The sequence below is a fragment of the Chanos chanos genome, chromosome 13 (assembly GCF_902362185.1).
Source record: "Chanos chanos chromosome 13, fChaCha1.1, whole genome shotgun sequence".
Lineage (NCBI taxonomy): Eukaryota > Metazoa > Chordata > Actinopteri > Gonorynchiformes > Chanidae > Chanos > Chanos chanos.
This window is the reverse complement of record NC_044507.1, coordinates 20,254,544-20,281,180: the sequence shown is the minus strand read 5'-3', so window position 1 is coordinate 20,281,180 and position 26,637 is coordinate 20,254,544. Positions and strand designations below refer to the sequence as shown.

General features: G+C 43.2%; 2 protein-coding genes across 2 annotated transcripts; one reads left to right on the top strand and one right to left on the bottom strand.

The window, feature by feature from the left end:
• The first annotated feature begins 377 nt into the window (after positions 1–377).
• epn2 (epsin 2) lies at positions 378–14,429 on the top strand. The gene is made up of 8 exons (XM_030790373.1): positions 378–972; positions 5,598–5,710; positions 9,381–9,482; positions 10,242–10,365; positions 11,955–12,119; positions 12,500–12,586; positions 12,741–12,941; positions 14,073–14,429. The coding sequence occupies exons 1-8, from the start codon at positions 378–380 to the stop codon at positions 14,408–14,410; spliced, it is 1,725 nt and encodes a 574-aa protein (XP_030646233.1). The 3' UTR covers positions 14,411–14,429.
• Positions 14,430–18,019: 3,590 nt separating this feature from the next.
• b9d1 (B9 protein domain 1) lies at positions 18,020–20,735 on the bottom strand. Its single transcript, XM_030789752.1, has 7 exons — positions 20,672–20,735; positions 20,292–20,360; positions 19,981–20,092; positions 19,715–19,811; positions 19,525–19,587; positions 18,344–18,411; positions 18,020–18,165 (listed from the first exon to the last, which is right to left on the bottom strand). Exons 1-7 carry the CDS (start codon positions 20,732–20,734, stop codon positions 18,020–18,022), a joined length of 618 nt encoding a protein of 205 aa, XP_030645612.1. The 5' UTR covers position 20,735.
• Positions 20,736–26,637: the final 5,902 nt, after the last annotated feature.

Sequence of the window (26,637 nt, the reverse complement as noted above, 5' to 3'; positions counted from 1 at the left end):
TTTGATCTTTCTTTCAGTTCTGCTACTCTACTCAAACCCACTGTCTAAATCTTTATTCTTGTGTTCCAGGTAATGGAGGAATTGGCCATACTGTCTGCTCCCTCTGCTTGGAAATGGTTTTAACAGGCGCCATTTAAAACACAGGGAAGCCGTTAAAACAGGGAACACAGATTTGGGACTGGGTTAAAGCCACTGGTTTAAAAATCAGAACTACTACCTGTTCTGCTTGGACTGACGAGAAGTAAAAGACAGTCTTGAGTGGGGTTTCTTTTCTTTTTTTTTGTTTTAATTTTCACTTTCGAGAACAAATAAAATATCAACTACTTCAGACTCAAGCCTTTCGCTTGCGGGATATCGTTATACACTAGAACGTCACAATGCCGAGCTCAACCATACGGAGACAGATGAAAAATGTGGTGAACAACTACTCCGACGCAGAGAAGAAGGTCCGAGAGGCGACCTCCAATGACCCCTGGGGCCCCTCCAGCTCGCTGATGTCGGAGATCGCTGATCTCACCTACAACGTGGTGGCCTTCTCAGAGATCATGAGCATGATCTGGAAGAGGCTCAACGACCATGGGAAGAACTGGAGACACGTGTACAAGGCCCTGACGCTGCTGGACTACCTGATCAAGACCGGCTCGGAGCGAGTGGCCCTGCAGTGCAAGGAGAACATCTTCGCCATCCAGACCCTCAAAGACTTCCAGTACATCGACCGCGACGGGAAAGACCAGGGCATCAACGTGAGGGAGAAGTCCAAGCAGCTGGTGGTGCTGCTGAAGGACGACGACCGACTCAAGGGGGAGAGATCCCAGGCCCTCAAAACCAAGGAGCGCATGGCACAGGTCGCCACCGGCGTCGGGAGCAACCACCAGCTTAACTTCGGCCGCGGCTCCAGTCAGCCCAACTTGTCTACCAGTTACTCAGAGGAGTACGGCAGGTCGGAGGGCTCACCAGCGTCATATCACGGATGTGAGTACTCTGAATACTGAATAGGCAGTGTTTCTTTGGTCTTCGTGCAATAGCTGCGTTGGGCCAGATTGTATAACTGTTGAGTCCATAAAGTCATTTGTGTCTTGCCCTGAACAGTGAGTTCATTCATTGACTAATTAGACAATAGCATCTGATTAGGTCTGAACGATGTTTTGAGAGACTTCAGCGGTTAAAACTGTATCCATCAGAGTTTTCTGCCCAAAAGAAATAGCGATTTGTTGAAACTGTTCCTGTGTTGAGGGTTATTTACTGGTTGAAAGCAGTAACAGGGAGCATTGCTATGTCCACAGCCATTAAGAAAACCGACATCTTCAAGTTTACTTATCATATGTCTACAGATCAGTGATTCCCCCCCCCCCCCCGACTGTCAGGACTCTATGCTTTCCCTCTCCCCTGAGTTCAGTCCCCAGTGTCAGGCAGCAAACTGTGACTGCTTTGGTTAGAGCGCAGACAGCGAGGCACTCGTGGTGGCTTGCCTTCCTTACGCTGGGATTAGTATGCAGTCCTCAGCCCATGCCTTCACCAAGGAGCCCATGCCTGGAGCTCTGGCCGTATGGGGTAATCCCTTAAGCTGCAGCCCAGGGATCTGCATGTCTGCAGTTACTCTATAGGGGACAGTGGACGCTGATGTAGCTCTCATTAAAGCAACGGTGAGGCTCTGGTGTCTTAGACTCCAGTATTCCCCCCAACGTTCTGCTCCTCTCCCTTCGTGCTTCCTCCAGGAAGACAGAATTCCTGAATTCCCTGAGGTCTTCTCCGTAGCGCTTGGTTCCCTCACTGATTGGAGGAAGTGAGATGCATCTCTGTCTTCCGCTCTCTCTATCTCTCTCTTTTTTCCCTCTCTCTCTCTCTCTCTCTCTCCCCTCCCTTTCCCGCATATGAGAAAAGAATTTGATAATCTTGCCAAGGGAACTCGAGAGCAAATCTCAGGGGCATGAATTTTAAGCACCATTGAAATAAGTAAGAACAAAATCTGAATTACACCACTGAATATGCCACTCGTGTTGGGAGTGTCATTTTTTTAAATTGTAGTTTTACTTGTGCGTTTGTTCTGTCTTAACCCAGGGCAGTATTGATAAATTAGTAATGGGTGTCCGAGTCTCGTGAATGGATTTCGGTACATGAGGAAGCTTTGATTTTCTCTGAAAGCGCTCTGTCCTCGTGGGACTTTGAATGGTGCCGTGGGGGGAGGTGGGGACTGCATTTGTCATTCACTGGGCCTTTAGGATGGGTCTGATTTTTTTGGGGTGGGGGGTTCTTTTTCGCTTGGTGTAGTTTTTATAGAAGTGGGTGAAGCTTAAACGGAAGTGCAGGCAGCTGAGTCATTAACAAAAGGGGGGAAAAAAAAGGCTGTTGGAAGAAAAGCTGGGGTGTTGACGGTGGAATTTTTTGCATTCCTGTGGACGTTTCCTGGTATTGTTCTTCAGAGAGTGCAAATGGTTTTACTTAATAGTGACATATCAACACAAAATGGGTTTAAAAAGAAAGAGAGAGATTGCACATTAGTACAATACCACAAATCATAAATTGGATTATGGGAAACAGTGGTGTTTTTTTCCCCCCCAGTAACGGTCCTGTAATTAGTTTGAAATTGATAACATACTATAGACTAATCGTAACATTTGGAAATGTGTCCATTTCCTGTAGTTCCTGGCTATTGCATGTTGGGTAAAGTAGGGGATGAGAGATTCCTGTCATTCTTGGGGTGGTTCTGCCCTGCGTCGTTTACAGACCATATAAGGTGTTCCCTGTCTGGAATGCTGAACAGAATGCCCCAATGTTGAGGGTTTGTCAGATGGGCACAACTGACCAAACAACGCTTTTTTGGTCAGATCTAAATGTAGTCCTGTTGTTACGGTGGATTAGTCACTGCTATCGCCATTTGAGTGTTGGGAGCCTGCCCCTTAAGGTTTAAGTCATAGTCAGCTGGAGTTAAGGTGTCAAACATGTCTTTTAAGGCCTGTGGTAAGTGAGCTCAAAGTAATTTTTGTGGGTTCCAAGACAGGTGATGGAAACATTTCAAAGGCTTGTACTATTTATACATGTGAATCATTCTTATGGAGGTTTTTTTCAGGTGATGGAAATTTTTTTTTTTTTTTTTTTTGACGCGAGCAGTTTCCATTTCCGATTTCCGAATTTAGAAAAAAAACCCCATTTGATAACAATCTGTCAGCAAAACCATCTGTTGATCAACATGAAACCTCCGTGCCTTAAAAGACGTTTTTTTTTTCTCCCTCTCTCTTTTTCTTGTCTCAAGCAGGACTGAGGAGCACAAAAAGAGCACAAAACCCTGTTGGTGTAGTTTAACTGCTCTGCACAGGTGCACGCAGCCAAATGAAAGTAATTCACGCTTCAGTGTGAACTGGTACTGTGGCCTATGCGTCTCCTTTTGAGCCAAACCGTGTTGTAATGTGCAGATTCATCCTGGCCTGGCAGCCAGTGGGAAGTTATGTGTGCTTTAGAGTCTGGCTAATGTCCAGTCTGCTGCTAGTTTAGTCTATTCTTACCACCACCAGTCAGATCAGAGAAAATGCTAAACCTAAAAACGATCCCAAGGCAACTTAAGCTGATGGAACCCACGTTTAGAATGTAGGGAACTCCAAACCACATGATTAAAAATACATACTCTTTCAGAGCTGTTTGTTTGTTTGTTTGTTTGTTTGTTTGTTGTGGCAGGGAGCCTTTCGCTGAGTGGCGATATTCTGCCATGTTTTTGTGTTGTTTTGCTATGATGACTCTACAACAGATTTATCTGCACTGTCATAAGAGGCAGCACTGGGGCATCTGGGACTTGTGCGGCACTCTGACCTCAAATGCCCGAGATTGGACCAGGGACCGACAGGGATGGGTTTTGGTTGAAAGAAAATCCTGTTCCCTTATTTGTGAGCGAAACGATGGCTAAGTGAAATCTCCTTGGTCGTAATACGATTTCAGCACCCCCAGAGAGTCGCTAACGTAGAGGAACAGAGGGAAAATTGATCCAGCCTCACCCTCCCTCCTCTCAGATGAGAAGATGCAGCAAGATGTGCGTGGCTTCACGCTGTCTCCTCTGCGGCGCTGGAAGTGTTAGACAGCACTGCTGTCGCCACATTGCAGACTCTCGGCCCAGGTTGAGTCATGTTTCCTCTCTGAGGGTTGGGTAAGATCTCAGAGAAACGTGTGACATCACACCCTGTGTCATGATGGGGAACGCCCACCTTGCCTCTGACCCTGTTCTCACAGAAATGGGCCTTTTTTTTTTTTGCATGCGGTTTCCTGGCAACCCCTTGGGCCCTTCTGGGTTTTCGAAGCCAGGAAAACTGTACCCAGCTACCTCAGGGACTCACTGGTGACGTCTTCCTCCCCCCCAGTCGTTTTGGAAATGATGAAACGGGGACTGATGGCTGTTAGAGTGGTTCTTACAGAACGGTGGCTGGCAGTGTATTGATCTGCGCTGTTTACTGTCAGAGAGCTTAGAGTAATGAGGGCGTTTTAAAAGGTCGTCACATCACCACAAATATATTCCACTGATCTTAAAAAAGACTGTAAACAAAACTAGCCTACAGAACTTTTGTCATGGGCAGAATGAATTATGACACACCGTTTCTGATTATTGGTCCTGCTTATTTTTCTTTTCTTTTCTTTTCTTTTCTTTTCTTTTACAAACTGGGTAGAGGGTAACAAGACTCAACAGTGAGTATGACCTGGTTGTCATTCATCATTTCCATCCTGTTTATTATAGAGCCCAAAACTAAGCTTAATGGCGTATCGTTAAAGTAGCTCCACCTCGTTTAAATTGCTGGAGCTAATGGGAACGAAACGGAAGCGGCTTTGAGACGGTCGTCTCCTGCTCCTTTCAGCTCCGACTGTCCGCTGATGATTGTTGTGTTGTGTCCGTGCGTCTGGGAGCCAAACATACATGGCTGATGTAAATCCAATAAGGGATGGGGGAAGAGGTTGACATCGGTTTAAGCACAAGCTTATTGTCAGTACTCACCGCCTTACCTGAATGATCTCTCACTGCAAACACATCTCCCTCTGTGTTGGCCGGGCCTGTGCTCCCTTCGGCGGGGACTCCCACTGGACCTCAGCTCAGAGAGATCCGTCCCACTGCCGAGGAGCGTGGCTTGACCTCACAGAGAAAGTCATTGCCTTTTAAGATGTTTGCTCAGAGAGAGGCTTAGCTTTGCTTAGCAGCTCTTTTGTTTGTTTGCTCTTCATCCTGATCAGATGCCATTGTCCCTTTTGATCTGTGTAGTCAGGAGGCTATTGATAGCTCCGTCTGAGGGTGTGGCAGACGTGTTTTAAAAAGACACTCGTGGGTCTTGCCGCTCGCTGATACGAATTTACTCACAACAGAAACATCACCTTCCAAGAATGTGTGCTTTTGTAATTTGTCCTGCGCTCTCCTTGGCCCCGTGCTACTCAGTTATTACTCATAACAATCGCTGACATGGCTTGTGACCTTTCACCTCACTCCACCCTTTTCCTGTGACGTAATTCTGAGTGCATCAGCAGGCCGCTGGGCCCTGCCCAGACAGGGCTTATGTACAGGGCTTGGCAGTGTATCACATGGATGATAATGACTCAGTGTATGTGTGTGTGTGTGTGTGTTTGTATTTCAGCCACATCCCCCAATGCCTCGTCAGAGCTGGAGCAGGCCAGACCACAGACCAGCGGAGAAGAGGAGCTGCAGCTGCAACTGGCGCTGGCCATGAGCCGAGAGGCAGCGGAGCAGGTGCGGCCAAACTCACCGAAATTCACCCCTTAGTCTGCACAACGCAAATGTTTTCAGGGGAGACGTATAAACACGTCTGCTTTAGCGAAGAGGGTCTGGGTTTTGTTATCTCAGTCATAGTTGGGGGGGATGTTTTCGTCGTGCTGTTGCTGTGGTTCCTGTGTGCGAATGTTATCAGCTGTTCGCTGATTACCGGACAGTTCCCCCTAAGACAGAGTGGGTGATGAGAATGGCAGGATTTTAAAGTTCAACACACCAGCCAAGCACCTCTGATGCTGTCGCAGCATCTCTGGGTCACAGAAATAAAAAAATTCCAAACCTGTTTTTGTCAGTTCTGTCTGTAGGAACTTCTGTTTTTTGATCCTCTTTTCAGGATTGCACGATATCCTGAGCTAATATCTCTCAGCGTGACTCTCAAAACTACCGTCTGCCTCACATCAGTCTAGTGTTAATTAAGCCTCATTGCACTCCAGTCATGTAGCCGTAATCAAATTCATTTTTTCTCAGTGCTTTCTATAGGCATGGGCCTCTTTTCCTGTTTATTAGACATCTTGGATTTTAAGTGTAAAAGTTAATTTTCTGCATTTATTCACTTAGCAGATGCTTTTGTCCCAGATGTCTTCTGAGACATTATTCTTCAAACACTTGTTTTGAGAAAGCATTGACTGTTCTTCAGTGCATCTTTAGCATCACAAAGTGCTTGAGAGGTGCTGTAAAATGAGTCGGATTGTTAAAAGGGCTAGTTCCACACTACGCTGTGACTTTGTTAGCCTATGGCGGTCTGAGGAATCAGAAGAGTGTCACTTTTTAAGATTGTGAATCATCGCAGGCCTTGTTTACTACAGTCAGATAGGCCTGGCTTAATTTAGAGTACTTCACCCTCGGCTGTTTGGCTTCAATAAGTCAGTAGGGAAATTGTAGCAGACATTGCCCTCCAACTCAAATTAATAACTGACCCGAAAGCACTTGTGGGCTGTTGCTTCCTTAGAATCACCGTTTACACGGTTTTAGTGCAAAGCAGGACATGAGATCAGTTTCAGGATGTTACCATCGCACTTAGAAGATGCAGAACACACATTTCTGTCTTCCATCAAAGTCACGGTGCCTTCCAAGGTCTCCTTCAAGCTGTGGAGGCCTGAGAAAGCAGTATTTCTGACGTAACAATTGAATAGAAGAGAAAAAGATCCTGAGTCTCTTTGACCTGGGTTAAGTAAATGTAATCGTGAGGAAGAGGGTGGGGGGCGGGGGGCGGGGTTGTTCAGCTGTAGAAGTTTGTATTTAATGGATGTTTGAACGTCCATGGAGACATAAAATTATTTTCAAATCTTTAAGCTCAGTTGGTCCAATCAGTGTAAATCTTATACAGTAATGAGACAATTTCGTTTGCTGCATATTTGGTGAGGACAGAATCGTGTTGGCTAAATCACTGACCGTCTGAGCTTAAAAGATACAGGTGACACGGTTCCCACCCACACTTTCACTAACAATACATTAAGTTTCTAAGAGAAGCCAGCGGCACTTGTTAATTTAGGATTATTTTTCGAGAAGTTCTTCGACTTTTTGGGAAACACCTTGCAGAATGAAAGATGCAGCCTTAGATGACTTCTTAGTTTGTCCTAGGCTTACAATGCTTTTGGGGAATGAGGCCCCACTGTTCATGTTGCTGGACATAATAGGCCCTGATTGTCCTTTGAGGCCCTGATTGTCCTTTGAGGCCCTGATTGTCTTTCTGTTTAAACATTCCTAATGTACATCGCTCTGAGGAATGCAATGGCTGACTTTTTTTGGACGGTGGAATTTACCCTTTGTTTGTAAGACTTACAAATCTGGAAGGACCGTCGTAGAGAAATGCCGAATGTGACGTATTCCATTCACAAATTGTTTTGCTGTGCGCTGATTACAGACTACTGAGGGTCTGCTAGTCTCTCCCTTTCTCCCTAGTGGCTCCCCTCACCAGCGATGCCGGATATTGCGAAGAGTGGGTACAAATTAGAGTGGAGGCAATGCGACCGCACATGTTTCATCGAGAATTAGAGGAACAACTCCGTGTCTTTTTAAAAGTGATGAAGTAGGCCCGCCGATTCTGTAGGCAGTATAATGTTCCGCAGACCCTGGGGGCTCGAGGGGCTCACTCGCGGTTACCGCTGTAAGAATGTGGAGGAAGTGTTTTGTGCGTCTGAACATCTGGGATAAATTTCCAAATGAAAATAAGAGGCAGGCCCTGCCGGTCATCCTGGGGCGGAGGGGTGTGTGTGGGGGGGGGGGTTGCATTGCTATAGGGGCTTCCTGCTGTCTGTGTGCTTCTCTGGGGGCCCTCTTTAACGGGGCCCTGGTTGCCAGCGTGGTTGGCAGTTGTCTGAGATGAGTAATAGTCATCTCTGCCCAGGTCTGAGAGTGATTTCAGCCCCTTACAGATTTTCGTGTGCTGTTTTCTTATTGTTTTTTTTTTTTTTTTTTCCTTTTTCTTTTTTGGTGATTCATTTAAAATCATTTGCATCAGAGTCAAGCTCAATATCCACGGCCTCTCTAATGCCCTCACTGCCCGGCTGTATCAGGATCTTGAACTAGATATGTTTCTGTTCCTCATGGAAAAGTCTCGAAAACAGTTCCAGGAACTGAGTTCGGGTCCTGCTCAGAAACAGTGAAATGCGGGTGTCGGGAACTCTTGGGGTGAAATACTGTCATTGTCAGCAGCACGGTCACGGATTGGTCGAGGGAGAATTGTCGCACACAGAATACATTTCTCAGAAAAACCAGACAGAACGACACGGTGACTTGAGCCTTATCCGTGCTCGCAGTGTTGATTGTTTAGCTACAGCCGCTGATGGGTCACACTGCTGTTAAAGGAGTGTGACCTCAGCAGGGTGACTTCCTCTCATATTTTCTTCGTTGTCATTATCCTCGAAATTCACTGGAAGCAGAAGTAAGAACTTGTATTGTGAAACGGTCATAGCTTAAGCTGAGAGAGGTTTTATTTAGATAGAGGCTGCTCTCTCAGGACTTCAGTTGTTTCCTTTTCTTACAGCAGCACTTTCTCTCCCCACTCCGGTACTGTGGAGTCATGTCTAACTGACGGCTTTCATCAAAGCCCTCAAATGGACAGATAACTGACTCCAGCTCTGGTGTGGTGTGCCAGTGCCTTGAACAATCCAAGAGCCTTGTGGCGAGCTTTTGATTGTCTGATGTGGCTGTTCTGAAGCAGAGTGATTTAATGCCACCAAAGCAAGGCTGGGACTAGATTATAACCCTTTCCCCACTCTCCTGTATGAAATACTTCATTTGACCCATTTAGCCAGTGCTGTCGTGTCCATCTGATAGAGCGTATAAGAATACAAAGTGCTGGGTGTGTTGTGTTGTGGGTTTATATGTGTCTGCAGGGGACAGAAATCTAACAGGTGCTTATTTTATGTCTACGACTGCACACAGTAAATGCCGCATAGACTATAATTTGGAGTGTCTTCCAGGTGTCGTGTTGAATTTACTGTTACGCAAAAACAGTGAGAAATATATATATATGTATTTATATATATTTTTTTATTGATCCCCAGTGCATTGAAGTTATGTTATTGCCTTTGTATGGGGATTAGTCTCCGGTCTCCTGTAATTTCTTTACCATAGCAGGAACTCATCATTTACGTGTGTGTGTGTGTGTGTGTGTGTGTGTGTTTAGGAGGAAAGGATGCGCCGTGGTGATGACTTGCGGCTCCAGATGGCCTTGGAAGAAAGCCGCAAAGACTCAGGCACGGGGAAGTCGGCCAAAAAGAAGAAAGAGGTGAGTCTCAGCCTGGACCCATGGCGTGGCAGTTTGCGTAGTTCAGGCCCGGCGATTTTCTATCTTCATTAAACCTGTCATCTTGCACAGGAAGCCCAAGACGGCCACTTTTCGTGTTTATGCTCGCTAAGCCTTTCTGAAGAGTGTGTGCTGAGATTGATTTGCACTCCCAACCAGTTCCTTTCTGAGATGCTGTGTACACAACAACTTTATGCAGTCTTTTAATTTAGTCTTTTTCCTCCCTTTTTTTTTTGCGTGCGTACACCATTTCATGTAAGTATCTGTTTGTGAATTAAAAAAAAAAAAAAGTATAGCACACACTATGACCTGTATAAGTCGCATGCTGATCAGTAGGGATTTTCAGTTACTTTTGTCCCAATGCTAGTGCTTTTAAGTCAGAGGTGGTTCCCTGGACTAGTAAACTGTATCATTTGACATTCAGGAATTACTGCTTCACTGAACACTCAACATACAGGCCAACATACAGCATTTTGTTAAGTCGTTGGTCAGTTACACAAACAGAATTTGCTTAAATGCAAATTAGCTCCTTTCGCACATAGTCCTGTGGAAATGTCTGTCTGTTGTGTATGTGAAAAATGTGAGTGTTTCTGTGACCAAGTTCCCCTGAGCAGCTTTGAGGTGACCTAGTTTAAATATACAGTCAGTCTTGGCTGTCGGCAGTGGGCTGACTCTGGGTTGATTTGGGCGCTGACGTAACGTGCATGGCCCCCGTCTCACTGTTCTCCTGTCTCGCCTCAGCTTCCCCAGTCCTCTCTGATGGATCTGATGGACACCGTTCCGGAGGGAACCGATCAGGTCGACGACCCTTGGGGCGGAGGGGCGGCGGCCGCGGCACCGCCCTCAGACCCGTGGCAGGCCTACGGTAAGACTCCAGCTCTCTTACGTAACCGTGTTGTCATACAGACCATACAGAGTACATCTCACGTCCCCTGTAACAGTGTCCTCACGCCGTCATCAGGGCTGAGAAAATAATGGGCTACAAATTTATACGGCACCAGTAACCTCCATTACAGTAAATACACATTTCACAATGACAAAGCTTTCCAAGCCTCATCTTTTGTTCAGGAGGAGGAGTTTATACACGAACCAGTTCTAGGAATAGACTACACCCTCTTTTTTTTTTTTTTTTTTTATAAACCAGTTAATAGTTTGTCTTCACCTTCTCTCTCGTTTCATATCACTTCATTTCTCCGTTTGCTTCGTTTTCACTCATTTTGCTCCTACTCTCGGATAATCCTCAGTCTTACCACTCTCTTTTGTCCACAGTTTGTCTTCAGCTGTGAGTGCAGTTGTTAAATTTGGCCGATGAAAACTACTTGGGTTAGTCAGGTTTATTAACACAGCTGATTGGAAAACCTCCTGCAAAGCATGTCAGGTTTTTTGATGGGATTTTTTTGGTTTAGTTGTTTCGCAACAAACAATTAACAATTTACCGAGGTTAATGAAGTCAGAACTCTATCAGTTATATCACAGTGTTTATGGTTTGTCAAAATCAGTTTTTATTTACTGTTTTTTTTTTTTCCAGTAAACAGTGACAGTGTGACGCCTGTTTTCAGTTTTACACTGGTAAACCATCCGTCCCAACGCAGTACTTTATACTTTTGTTTTCACCATTAGAGCAATTTAAAAAGTTGCCCTTTGTTATGTGACTGACTGGTTTGCTGAGATGCAGGACCAAGCACGACACACACTGAAGTCAGAGGAATTACGTATGCAGGCAGAGGCCTCAACAAGACCTCCAACAAAGTGCGGAAAATAAACCACGACTCAGATGTCATGTGCCTGTCCTCTGCAATGCTGTTTCATTTCTCAGGCAGATGGTTTACACTGCAGGCTTTCTCACTCTCTCTCTCTCTCTCTCTCTCTCTCCACCTCTCTGCTTCACTCTCTACACTGCCTGAGAAATGCTGTCTGGCCGGTTCTGGTGCATTCCTGCGTGCACAAAACAAAGAGATTCAGTATGTAGATCTGCAGGTGGAGCACCCGCCATGCCCTGAGAGAGGTTCCTCTTCCAAAAAAAACACTCCAAACTGCCTTACGCTACCAGTCCTTCAGCCCCATCTTGTGTCATCTGAGACTAACCGGGAAGCAGCGTGTCGTCTATGGCCTGACCGCTGTGATTTACCGCAGTTACCGGACACGTTTACCACCACTGCCAGTTTCAAGTGCCACTTGGATGTGTTAAAAGCTGGTCGTCACACAGCATCGTGTCACAACATTTACACACACACAGACACACACACACACACACTCACACACAAAAACAAACACTTTTGTTTTCAAGCAACTATTTGCTGGCCTTGCACTGCTGTGGAAAATCCCCTTGTATTTGTTGTTGGCAACTTACTGTGCAATGGAAGCTTTGGCACAATTGCTTTAGGTTTGAGTGCTATGGGGATGCTGCCGAACTCTCCACAGACCTATAATCTCAGTGTCTGTATGTGTCTCCAGGTGCAGCTCCAAAGCCTGCTGCCCCTGTGGATCCCTGGGGGCTGCCCAGTGCTTCTGCCTCAGTCACTCCCATGAAAAGCAGCGACCCGTGGGGAGCACCTGCTCCTGTAGCCGCTGACCCCTGGGACTCCGGACCCTCCACACGCCCCAAAACCTCCACCACAGGTAGGAGAGAAACCAGCCTCGACTAGAAGGAGCTTATGGCTTTCAGTAGACAAGTGCACAGAGCCTATTTAATGTTTGATGTTAAAAATCAGACAGCATGAGGACGTGACGTCCGGAGTATTAAGACGAATCGGGGAATAAATGTCCTTGAAATTTTGATGAGGCCAGCAGATGGTCACACAGCTGAGATGTGTCTGTGTGACCTGCAGACAGAGGTCCTTGTATTATTTATTAATTTGCTGAATGCTTCACTGAGTTGTTCATTTTGACCCTTTAGCAAGTTTGTGTCCACAAAGGTTACCCCCCCCATCACAGTTTGCGTCCATGATTTCAAAAGTAAGCTTTCAGCTGTTGTAACTGGTCCCTACATTTACCAACAGGAGGTTTTGATCTCTTCACCGCATCAAATGGTACTTCCAAGGAGGATCTTTCGGAGTTTGACAGTCTTCGTGCATCAATAATGACAGGTATGTCCTTTCTCTCTCTCTCACTCTGACTCTGTCTCTCTCACACTCACACATACACACAATTTTTTTTTTAAGCACAAATTCTATGCTGATTGCTTCTCTGTTGATCTGTGTGCATCACATTGCTGTGTTGATGACTGGTTTGCGTTTGCAGGTGATAGCAAAAAAAGCTCAGCCTTACCTTCGCAGACTAGTATGTCTGCCGGCTCTGACCTGTTTGACATGCCAGGTGGTGTCCCAACCAGAAAAACCCCGGAGTCCTTCCTGGGCCCCAACGCAGCTCTGGTCAACCTTGACTCTCTGGTCACAAAGCCCCCTGCTCCAGCACCAGTCTCCAACCCCTTCCTTGCTAGTGGTACGCTCCACTCTTCTCTCACTCTCTGTCTCTCACACACACACACACATACACACGCACGAGCGCACACACACGCACTCATATACACACCACACAATGTCCCACTCAGGATAACTCTCCAGTATTAGCACTCCAATACTCTTAGATGTAGATTAGAACTTTACATTGATTTTTCTTTCTTGCTTGGAACATCTTAAATGGAGCATTTCACCAGTACTTTGATGTTGAAGATCGCCCGAAGTCTAGGGATAGGTCAGTATAGTCAATGAATCAGTTAGCCATTAGGGAGTACGTTGATTTTTGAGACGTCAGTTAAAATTTTTGAAATTGAAATGAACACATTCAGAAAATTTAAGCAGAGTTAATCAACGCTGCATTGTTCCAGTACAGGCGTTAAAGGCAAAGCATTGACATCCGTTGTCGCCAGCTGCTTCTCTCTCTCTCTCTCCTCTCTGTCTCTCTCTCTCCCTCTCTCTGTCGCTTGCTCTGCCCCCCCCCCCCTCTCTCTCAGTACTGGTCATGAGAGTGAATAAATGAGATTCAAACTGTGGCGTATTAGCGACTAATTTTGAGACCCAGAATGGGGAGATTTATGATTGTATCCCCTAACCATATATTGTCTAACGTTACTTAGAGCGACGCTGGTAAAATCATACCATTACTGTAGTTTGTCTAAAAACGACAAAATGATTGTGTTACTTTAATAAGGGGGGAAAAAAGCTATTTTTAAGAAATCTGCACAATGTACAGATGTCAAAGTAAACAAGTTTGCTCTGATTCTTCAAACTGTTCTGCGTGTTGACACATACTCAGATTAATTAGTTATTCATTCATACCAACCACCAGTTAGCCATGAACATTTGGACATCTACCCATCCCTAATATTGTGCATCATGTCTTAAATCCGTGTGACTCTTCTCACTGTGTGTGTCCTCTCTCTCTCTCTCTGTCCCTTTTTTTTTTTTCGAGCACACACACACACACACTCATATACACACCACACAATGTCCCACTCAGGATAACTCTCCAGTATTAGCACTCCAGCTCTCTTAGATGTAGATTAGAAATTTAAATTGATTTTTCGTTCTTACTTGGAACAGCTTAAATTTCTCTTCTCATCCCTCTCTTCAGGAGCCGCTCCTGCCCCGGCAGCTCAGGTCAACCCCTTCCAGGTGAACCAGCCTCAGCCGCCCACCCTCAACCAGATGAGAGTCAGCCCCATGATGGGCATGAGTGGACAGGGCTTCGCCAGCATGCCCCAGAGGAATGCTGACCCCATGCCCCTGTCCTCCATGGCACCCATGGCCCCCATGGCTGGCGTGACCCCCGTCGCGCCCATGGGTCAGATGGTGCCGGGCATGGGTCTGCCATCTTCCATGTCTATGCCCCAGCCCCTCATGAGTGGAGGGCTACAGCCCACAGGGGCCGCTGCACAGGGGGGCAGCACCACCAACCCCTTCCTGTTGTGAGGAACATCAAAGACTAGATCTGCCTGGCTCCCTTACCCTCTAAATGACCCCCCCTTCTTCCCACCCTCTCCTCTAATGACATAGACAATGTAGTCTGTTGTCGCCCCCCCACCCCACCCCGACCCTGACCAATGTGCTATTTTCAGACTTTTTGGGGTAGAGATGGTGTTTACAGTTTTTACATTGGCAGAAGATACTGTCTTCGGCCTTTCTGAGGTAGGTACCATATAGTGATTTGGTATTATTTTCAAATTCCCCTCAAATGAACAGACAGTAATTACCGAGTGTCTTTAGGTGTGATCCTTTAGCTTTAGTTTTGTTTTTTCTTTCCCTTTCTTACCGCTCTGAAAGTTTGCAGTAGCTTTTCCAAAGTGAGCCTCGTATTCAAAACCTTTTTCTTTCTTTTTTTTTTTTTTTTTTTTTTTTTTTTTTTGATTTGCTCGTTTTCTCCTCAGAGGCTTGAAATTTTAGGACTCTTTAGAACTGTTTTCTTCCTCTTACTTTTTTCTAATTTTAGTCTATTAAAGCAATGTAACTGTTAAAGCTAACCCCTTTTTAATCAACCTGTATGTTCTACATTGCTGCATATACACTGTGTGTATTTACTATAGGCTTACGTAGACACAGATCTAGAGGACACTCTGCCCGTTTACATGAGTTAATGATTTTGATGTTCTAAGCAGGGATTTTGCACACGCTCTCATTTCTCTCCTTTTCTTTTTTTGACTGTTGGTTCACCGTTAGCCCTTAGCTTGACAGACGGTCCATAAAGAAGTGGTATCTGTAATTGAGCTGAATGTGGGTTTTTTTTTTTTTTTTTGGTGGCACTCACTGTGTGGTTACTGCTTAAGCACTTGGAGGAAGTGTCTGAACTGTACCGGTGAAATGCGTTCCAAGTCCAATGCATCCAACGATGAACTTCATAATGAAGTGGAGTGGGTTTTTTTTTTTTTTTGTTTTTTTGTTTTTGTTTTTTTTCGGGAATTGGTCATCATATCATTTTGTGGCTCCACTTTTCTACAGAAGCCTCCGTTTTATATGTTGTTTTTTTTCTTTTTTCCAGTATACAGTCCTAAGAGATGAATTGGGTGAATGGGTTTGTTTCACTTCTCTACTATGCTCACAGTGTTTGTTTGTTTGTTTGTTTTTTACCTCCTCATAGCATTTGTGTATTTCCCCCCCTCTGTATAATGGTTATGTTTCAACACAGTGCTAACGATTAGAATTCAGCTGCTTAGCATCACTGAGTTTATCTGTTACAGTGAGCAGCGACCCATTTGAAATCTGTTTATTTCAGTCATCTGGTTTATTTATGTGTGTGTGTATGATGTATGATAGGAATTTTCATAGAAGGTATAAAAGGGAATTATTGGGAAGATTAGCTATGTTTTATGATAACCTGTTGCATTTTACAGTTTATAAAGTTAATTATCAGCATCACTAATTATTCTCTGTTAATTAAGATCTTTTCTTTCGGTATCACGAGAAACGTAACGCTCTTCAGAGCCTCCAACTGAAAGATTAAGTTTTTCTTATCTGTAGGAAAAAGTTGACTCACTGATTGTGGTAAGTGAATGAACTGGGACTTTTGTTTTCTCTCCTCTGACGTGTAATGTGTGTATCGTATAACTGAGTTTGTGGGAGGGGGATTCCACAGGTGGAGCGCACCATGTAATGATTTTTGAATGTTTGGAATGATTTCTCTTTTTGTGTGTGGGGGTGTGTGTGTGGGTGGGTGTGTGTGTGTGTGTGTGTGTGTTAAAAAATGTGTATTCTGAGTTCTGATCACGAGTTTTAATTTTGTGCAGTTATGTGGAAAGAAGTCACAGCATGCCAACCAGTTTTGTCTGCTAGGCAGAGAGTACTACATAATCTGCCTGTTGAATGAGACTATATTTTAAACACTGTAATCCATAACAGCCTTTGAAGAAATTATCCCTGCATCTCAGCTGTCTAAAAACGTCTGTCGTCTGTCCGTGTCAGGCATCAGGATGCTTGCGTGTGCAGTTCCTCATGCTAACGTTTACATGTTGCAAAATTGTTAGGTTACACAAGAGGGCTTTTAATCGTATGTAATCGACAGGAAAACCGAACCTTGTCAAATAATGGCATTGGCATATTGTGGGATTCTTGTTTGTTTTTGCTTTTCTTGCTTTGGATGTTTGGATTTCTGATTTCTACAAACATTTCCCCGTTTTGTTACTCTGAACGGCCCTGGTTTTTACCTATGCTTAAACAGTAGAACTGAACAAGCACAAGACTAGATTGCTGCAGTATCTCAAGCGAAAAGTAGTCACCAAAGTCACGAAACATACAAATAAAACTGAGGTGCTGTGTTAGTTTGTTTTTCTAACAGTAATATGTAGATGTATGTAAACCTTCCATAGGCCCCTGTATTATTATTATTATTATTATTATTATTAGTTTGGTTTGTTATCTGTCACTGCCAGCAAACTCTTACAAACTCTTCCTATGTTTTGTATGATAGTGACCCCTGCTGGATCTCTTGTGGTAGTACTGCCCTTGTACAGCTTTCATAGTGAAACCTGGGTGTGTTAGTAACCCCCCCCCCCTCTCCAGTAGAAAACCCCTACTACAGATGTACTCAGGCTTACAGGGGAAGGGGGGGGGGGGGGAGAGAAAGCTTTAAGGTGTGTGTCATGTGATTTGGTGGGCGTGATTTACGCGGGCTCCTGGCCCTGCCTTTTAACAGATCCCTGCTACTGAGCATCACAGGAATGAACTCGATTGGATAAAAAGAAGAGGAATTATGCTCGTTAACACAGTCATGCAAGCATCGCCACATTTCTTTTAACAACATCCCTTCTCTGGCTCTGTTTGTCCTGTCTGTCTCCTTTTGATTGCGGTCATTGTTTTTGGTGTCATCACGCGTTGGTTTGTGTTTTGTTTTTTCTCCTGTTACTACATACTCCTTATGCATTTATTGTGGAGGACTAACCTTGTGAACAAGCATAAACATTTATTTTATTATGATTATTTTTGTTTTTGTTTCCATGTTATTGTGTCTGTATATTTACCAAACTGTCTCATTTTATTGGGAGCAGGCTGCTTTTTTTATGGATATGTGCTCTACTTGTTGGCATTATAACTGTATAATATAATTTATCATTTGTTCTATTGTAACATATTGCTCTGTACCTTATTTCTGTGTAATGATTTTTGTAGGAAAGTCACATTAAACAATGTGATGTTTTAATGCCATCTAAAACCGCAGCAAAGTGATAAAAAAGGACCTGTAGCTGCAATGGTCAAAATAAATTGTATCACTGACGTTTGATCATTCGTCTGGTCGTTCTACTAATACTTCTACTAATACTAATAATATCTTTTTGTTTCAAAACACAACTTAACTCATTTTTTTTTGTTTAATATTAGCTAACCCTAGCTTTACCACTGTGTGAATTGTATGGAAAAATATCAGCGGATAGTCGATTATCAGGTTTATTAAAAATGTACAAAAAAAAGAAAAAAAAAGACAAAAAAACTCAAACCTCAAAGTAAGAAATGTGTACTTTCACACAATGCACTGATTTTGGTGATAAGTATCTGATCCGTTCGCATCCATACGTGGTCAGGTGGTTGTTTGGATCAGACTGTGTAGTGGGGCCCTGGTCCTTGGTGGCTTGTGGCTGCTGTATTCTCTGTTGACGACGTCTCATAGCCCAGTTTTTTCATGTCTTTAGTCACAATGTTGAACTGGAGGGTAACGAAACCTTGAGAGCGTACCCTAGTTACTGCAAACACACACCAACACAAGGATCCTCATTAGTGTCAGCAGTTCCCCAGGGACCGCACACTATATGATTTAAAAGTACGTTTTAAAAATGAATCAGACGGACTTGATGTAATCGTGCAGAATGTACCATTCGTCTTTCGGAGGGAGGTTACTGATGAGGAGCCTAACAGCCTTACCTTCTCTGCCTTCCCCCTGAGCCACAACCTTTGGATCTGTGAACTCCGGACGCCTGCCCATCACCCAGCTGAAAAGAGGGAAAAAAAAACCCATTCGGATCAAACCATGAGTAGCATCGGTCCTCAGTCTGAGCACGAGTCTGACTATAGGCCATACTGATGGAGGAAGCTACTCAGTAGTTTGTGTTGTCTGAACAAACCACGTCTTGGTTTACAACAAGTGCATTACATTTTAACAGCTATACGAGCAATCGACAGTTACAAAATAGAGGGTAAATTTAACAGCTTTTCAGTCGTAATAACTCGTTTACACTCACCACAAATCATTGCCCTAGACAAAGCAGTTTACCCGTTTATTGAATTTGGGTAATGCTACTCCCTTCAGGAATATGAATCCTAGAGTCTAATAATTCCTTATAGCATACATAAACAGCAGACGTGCTCAGACGCCGGCGAAGGCTCCAGCCCATGCTTCTGTGAGGGACGTGTGGCCCCAGGTGGAGACGAGACACAGATTCCTCCAAACAGAAGCCAGTACACTATGCACAGAATGCTGGTCTGAACATGCTATTCGTTCCAGTCATGTTTTATGTTTTCACTCAATGTTTAGGGGAAACAAAACCTTCTAAACTGATGAGCACAGCTCACAGGGTTTCAGAGACAGGTGAGTAATTAACATCTCCCATGACAAGAGACTAGGGAAAACCATGGCAGGTCAGTAACTGGAATACGTCTACACAGTAATCCTGACTATTACTGAAAACCCCCTCCCTCTGGTCGCTCTGGTAAATGAGAGACTATTCTCAATGGAGGCACTTGCTGGTGGAAAATGAGCACAGAAACAAGAATATGGGTTATGTAATGTCTGTATCTAATCCAAATATAGAACCAGACATTCGTCAGAAGAACCAGGGTTCATTTGATACAGTAAACCAAACTGAGGCTTATTTAGAAGGCATGTAGAAAACAAGCAAATCTCATCAAATTATTCAAGAGATGAAGATATAAATTTTAGCGGCTAATTGTATTATTATTAAATTTTTTAGAAAATAAAGAACTCTTTGACCTCTTTAGGTGTTTATAAGTTTATAAGGTGTGTACCTGTGTGTGTGTGTGTGTAGTACTCAATGTCTGATAGTCCTCTTTTACTACACTCTCATCATACACACTTCATTTGTTACCTTGTGAATTTCTGCAGTATCGACGTGGACTCTGGCACGAACATTGGGATGGTTCTTGTGTGTCTAGATAAGAATGTCAAATTTCACTCAGGCATGGGGAATTACATTTGAAACAATCCACAATCATGTGAGGCATCATCTCCAGCTACTGGAAATAAATATACAACAGTCAACAGAAACGTCGGTTCACCTGCCAGGAGTAAACGGAACATGAACGGCTCCGTAGCCTCTCACAACGTCATTTCCAAAAGTGTCTGGACCGTAAACACTCACTACAATCTGAGGCCCTGAAGAACAGATTGCATTAACAGTGAACGACATTCCGATCTCAGTTCGATCAAAAATGATAATTAGTGCAGTGATTAAACAATCAAGAAGCAATTAATACTGGTCGTTTTTTATCCTTTTCAACTGAGCAACTCGTGGAGGAGATACAAACGCGATGGCCAGACTCACAGCCAAAAGGATTTGTGCTTTTAAAAGTGATCTCGATGGGAAAGTTCCACACCAGGCTTTGGGAAGACTCTCTGCCTTTGGACGTGATCTGCGAGATTCCCTCCTCAAGTCCCTGAGAATAATGCAAAAGCGGTACACAGCAGGGTTAGGGGTGACAATCACTGCCTCCAGTCGTTTTCAGAGTTAGTTTGTGATTTAAAACGAATGAATGATTATGCTGCTCTACACTCAGTGACAGTGACAGTTCTAACTAATAAATAAAATCGAACTGAAATAGTTATGGTTTTTGTTTGTTTGTTTTTTTAACTCACGGATGTGGGTGCCCAGTCGTGTCCATACACGAAACAGTATTTGCAGTACAAGTCGTCGTATTGTGGAAACTGAAAACAAACCCACAGTATTAACGTTAGCCCGGCAACAAGGTTTCATTTAAAGGAAATAGCAATAATTTCGGGATGGACTGCTTTATCAACGATACTGACGTTGAAAAGTTGGAAAGTATAGCTGTAAATAGTGTTCTGCCTGCGTAATTTTTGCAAACTTGTTTATAGCAACTAGCACTATGGTTTACTTGGCGATTACTTGGCTGAAGTCGTATGAAAGCAGTATTAGAAACTGAGACAAGCCCACCCCTATACATCAATCAGTTGGCCCAGGTTAATTAATTTAGCCATCTGGTCGAAAAACTTACATTAGCGCTTTCTATTTGCCCGTTCACCATGAGAAGAAATACAGATGGATTGTTGGACGTCATTTTCGCGCTATTTATTTAAAGCAAATGAAAACAAAGAAAAATTAATCACTAAGTTAAATTCAGTTAGATGACACTCTGTCGTGTGTTATTAGCTGGCCGCATCCTGTGCCCGTTGCTAACATAGACTTGAGATGCTAGGGACGCTTCTGCTACGGCTCTTTGGAAGCTCCAAAATAGCTCGGAGAGGAGAAAAAGGCGATTTGAAAATAATTACGCCACTAGGTGGTTGTCTATGACAGTGCAAAGATTATCCCTCTGCATGACACGTTTGACGGTTATTTCCATGTACAACATAGATTATTATTACACCACACTTTTTTATAAAATGCTGAGCATTTATAAATCGCAGCATTTATTAGTATATTAAATCTTATCTACTTTGTACGCATTCGATTTCAACACGTTATTACGTTAAATTTTCAAATATATCAGTGGTTTATCTCAAGAGAAACGGCTAAAAGTATTTATTTTAGAGGGACGCTTATTTTTAGAGATAATTGGAGTATGTCCCAAACAGACGGCGGGGTCGAAGGACAAGTCAAGAGAGAGAAAAACACAAACATATGTTTGGGAATGACTGGACAGAGCAAAGGATGCAGTCATTTGCTTTATCACTTGTCCAATATCTCTGTCATCCTCGGTCATACGGTAAGACGTAAAGAATGTGTTTACTTTAGTGACCGTCCTCTTTCCCAGCATTTGCTATACCATCAGACCGAGATGTTCTTCACCCGCTGACATAAAAGAGCCCCAGGGGTGCGTTGGACCTCTCGAGCTCGTCCGTTTCCTTGTGTCTTATCACTTCCCTCTTTCTGGGGAGACAGTTTAAAATGAAAACATTCATAACAGAGAACTCCGGAAAGACCAGTTTGTCAAATTTAGAAAGAAAGAAAGAAAGCCCATCGCCTTTTAATTTCAGTTATTTCTCCTGATCCCTCACAGATTTACGAAAGGTTCATTCAGAACGTTCTGTAAACTGGACAAAAAAGTTTATCTATGTTCACGTTGAAACAGATTTGTCACCCACGGGTCAGCTCTGCATGCAGGACATAACGTTTGTGCTGACTGTCCCCACACGCCCTCTGAGCGGTCGGTTTTGTGTAAAAACGATTAAAAATCAGCGGAGTCAAATGTGATAAGCACAGAATTTTAATCCTCAGATTAGAACTTCACACTTGCTGGGCAGTTTCCTTAGTTCCAATTCAATATAATCTGTTTGACTAAAAGGGCACGATTCGTAACAGTCTGCACAACTTCTATCTATAATAACAAGCGTAAAGTATTCTCAAGTTGGTATTAAATGTGAAAATATTAATGTTTAGAAAGTCATTTCCCCTTGACCATAGGCATTTTAGATATTAACAAAGCATATTAAATATTGAATTATTATATTATATTATTTTATATATCACATCAAATTATAAATAATTCCCAAAATATTCATATTTTTGAACATCTCTTTGAAAACAGCTCTAAGTGAATGCCTTCAAGAAAATAAATGTTTAAAGCGTTACGGGATATTTTATTTGTTTTGCCACCTATTAATAGCTGGCGCATTTGTACATGGCTCGTGTGTGTGTGTGTGTGTGTGTGTGTGTGTGTGTGTGATGACACCAAAAGGAGCAGCTCTGTCAAATTTCTGTCTGTCCTTCAGCCCCTGGTCTCCCTGCAGTTAATGGTGGATAGTCCTATCATTTTACCTGTGTGGAAAGGAATGAGAGACAGCCACTGGCCACTCAGCCTAGCTGGACTTTACGTGAGTTGGGTAACGTCATGCTTGCCTGTATTGCTCCTATTGATTGAACATGTACACTGCACTTTGTCGCCTAAACTTGCCTGTCTGTGGCAATGACTTCTTTAAAAAAAAAAAAAATTTTTTTTTCTTTTTCTTACCACCACTCTTCCGTCTCTCTGGGGTTTCGCGTGGCTGCTGGCAGTAGCAGGGGAAGCAGAGTGAGACCACGAAACTGTCGACTAATGAGCAAGCAAGAATGCAACACATCACAACCCTCAAATCAGTGTAAGAATACAGAAAACAGCAACCCACCCTTAGAGACGGAGAGAGACAGCATGCCGCAGAGGGATCAATATGAAATTCTAAAAATTAATTTCAGACCTGAGTTCTCTGTGGTTGTGTGTGTGTGTGTGTGTGTGTGTGTGTGTGTGTGCGTGCGTGTGCGTGCGTGCGTACGTGTGGGTGTGTAGGCCTTGCTAACTAGCTGCTCCGAGAGGAGGGCCTGGTTGTCACAGTGCGGCCTGACAGTGTCCCAGTTTGAGCCGTCCCCGTCTGTTGCCAATCGACCCTCTCTGGGACTGGATCTCTGACTCTCTGCCACTATTAATAGCTACAGACTTGTCTGTACTACTTAAAAGTCCTCTGTGGAACCCGAGTCCACCTTTTTTTTTAAATGAGATAAGGCCTGTTATAGGCATATCTATTAGGCACCTCACCACCCTCCCACACCAATCAGGGTGTTGTGCAGGAACTGTATTTTTGTCCTTCACTGTGATCCATGGAGGGGATCCTGTGGCACTGTGTAATGGGTGATATAGGAAGACCAAGGGTGACCTCTATTTAATGGGGTTCGTAGACCTACTTTAGCACACCAGCTCTCTGTAACATGTGAGTAGCCATATCCATCTCATTGACATTTCTCACCAGCTGACATTTACCAGAGTCTCCAAAACAACTACCAACTGTCCACACCATAACAAATGTCAGAGAAATGTCACGTACCCACAATTGGAGTTTGGAAGGTTTTTTTTTTGTAGTTGTTGCCTGGGCTGCTCTACTGTTCATCAGATATATGTCTTGGTATTGTGGGAGAACAGGGGTATCCAGTGGGAAACTTAAGGAAGATTGGGACCAAATCCTTGGTTTGGCCCAGGGCAGAGAAAACGTCTCAAGATCCTCTGTTTTCGTCGTCATGGCGACATCCCTGAGGATAAAATCTCTGTTGTGATCTTACATGTAGTTGTTTTATTTGCCTTGACATATGAAGCTGTCTTTACTGGGAGACGGGTTCGCAGTCACCTGTATGACTGATGCTACTGCAGGGTTTGGGACTGAAACACTTTACATTGGCTAAGACATCACCTCTGTTCACGTCTCTGGTCAGGTAGAAACATTACCTTTATTACAAATGTACTCCCTAGGCACTCAGAACATTACTTAAACAATGCAGGGTGATAGATTATTGACTGACAGATTGATTACTACACGGAGGTAGTATTGGATGTATTTGGTGTAAAAGAATCACGGACAGCTTTCCGAAACGAGAGTAAGATTGCTAACCTAGATTCGGAGGTCGTTGGTTACAAAACCATTTAGTTTATTGCCTTTTTAGCTCTTCTAACACAAAAACATCCTGAGCTCAGAGCATGTAAAAATGGTCATTGATTTATGTTCTCTCCAAGTCCATACCATGTTTAAAAGCATAGCACAGTTTTTTTTTTAAATGAAGACTAATCACTGATATTGCTTCTCCATTAGTTGTAGTGCTGCTATGTGACAGTATAATGGCCCATGTCAGACACAGATGATTGGATCATGGAGGATGAGCACGTGTCAAATTACAAACCACTCCTGTATTGAGGACAGGATACAGGATGTCCTTCTACGACCACTCATCAATTATGCATACGAGATAAATGTCTGCTGTTCATGCTTTTAGGAAAATTTTCATTCTATTAATAATGAAACAAATTATTTTTAAAGGGAGGCACCAGTGTGACTGTGTCAGACATTAAAGTAACTGATTTTAATCAGTTCCCTGTCTGGACTACCTGAGCTCAGCGCAGGTGATGACGACAAGGTTAGGCCGTGAGTAAACCCTTGTGAGTGAATCCGGACTGATTCCTCTCAGTAGACTAACTCATGTGTTCTTTAGAGCCCTGTATGATAGGCCTTGTTCAGTTTAGGTTAATATACAGCTTAATGAAATTCCTAACACTCTCCCGACTGAAACCAGAGGAGACTTTTGTTAATTGGTAAGAAGGTGACGTTGCCTATAATGGCTAAATTAGTCGAATCTTTTCCTAACCTTAGAGTTATGGTGGTAGGTACATATGCGATGAGTCTCCGCCCCCTCTCTTTGTAGTGCTGACCCTGTAGTGGATACTGATGTAAGCCAGACGGTGCCATTTAACCTCAAGGAAAACTATTTTTTCATCTTTTTAATATTATTTCATGACTCAAATCTCCACAGATGTCCTTATCTGGTAGTAGACCATAAGCATACATATTGATAAGCATACATATAAGCATATATGTTTAGGTTTCCGTTTTAACACTGAAAAAAACCCCCATAATATTAACATAATAATGACATAATACTTATATTAAACAAAACTACATGCTTTAGAAGTGTGATAGACTTTCTGAGTCATACTGAGCATCTGAAGCCCATTTGATATTTTTCATGCACGATTTTTGTAATTTAATTTAAAATGACCAGTTTTTTTACAAGCTTCACACACTTAATGATGTGTTAACAGATGGATTTAAATACTGGGTCCTTCAGCAGTTTGCATGGGTTATGGTTATGAGGGACATTAAAGCACCCCTAAGAGAAATGCATTGAAAACTTTAGGTCCAACAAAGAGAGATGTGGTGTGGTCAGCGTCCACAAAACTCACTTCATAAAACACATTGTAAGCCATAATTATGTCGGCAGGGAAAGAGAGGGCGATAATGCTAAAGAAAACTCAGTTGTGATGGAGACAGAGTCAGAGTTCAGTGCAGTGCAGTGATGAGGTGATGAATGCCGTGAACTTGACCTCTGACCTCACCACGATCAGATGTAATGGCGCTTTTACAGTAGACGGCCATGACCTCCAAAGAATGACCTTCATTTACGGCGTAATTTGACCCTTGTCTGTAAATTCTCTTCCCTGTCAGCTCAGACTAATTAATGTTTGGCACACGGTGCAGCTCCTTGGCTTCTCTTCGTGTGGGACTGGCCAAAAAAAAAAAAAAAAAAAGTTATGACAGAAATTCCTGGTGGCTATACGTGATGCGCTTTTCAATTCAAAGCACTATTGATTTAAATGACAGAAATTGTCGACCCGTTGTGTTGAATCTTTTGTCTGCAACAATGCAACAACATCAGTGTGGCCGTATTTCATTCGATTTTTCAGAAAGGAAATTCACAGGGTGGCGTTTTATGGTGTGTCTTGGTAATACTGCATACGGCTCAAACATTTTGGTGAAAAGAAGTCCAAAATCTCTAAGCTTTTATGGATGCATAAACACATTCATTCTCTTGTTTTATATTTATCTGTATTTCATATTTTTAGGGGTGCATAAACTGATCTTCATACACTGAATTTTAATATCGCACGCCAAATTTAAAGAATTACTGTTGCTGACTTTTCCCAGACAGAACTGCTTGGAAAGCCTGGTTCAAATGCACTAATGGTCTAATTATGTGCTCTGATGTGTATTGTCTATATTCATATATTAACTTGCAACACTTTTTATCTGGGGAAGGTGATGCACTTCAGTAATTTGACTGTTAATTTGATTGTTACCATGCACACTGCACAATCCAGTGCTGAATAAGTTTATTAGCCAACGATACTTCCTCTACGTTCCTCTGGTTCCAAAACACTGTGGCATACTTAGCTTAGCTGAGCTTATGCCTCCTCCATTGTTGCCAGAAGAAAGAACTATTGAAAAATACTTCAAAACAAGGTGTATTTTCCAAGATCGCATCAGCAAATTGGATCTATTTGCAGGCTACGAGAAGAGAAACTCAAACATGAAGATCAGATTCCAGTCCAAAAAGTGTGGGTATGTATATGAGGCTGGGAAGAAGTTTGTAATATGCAGAGATTGCCTGAGGATAAACTTTCTCCGCCGAGAATGTGTATAAGGCTGGAGTTGCTCAAACAAACCAAGG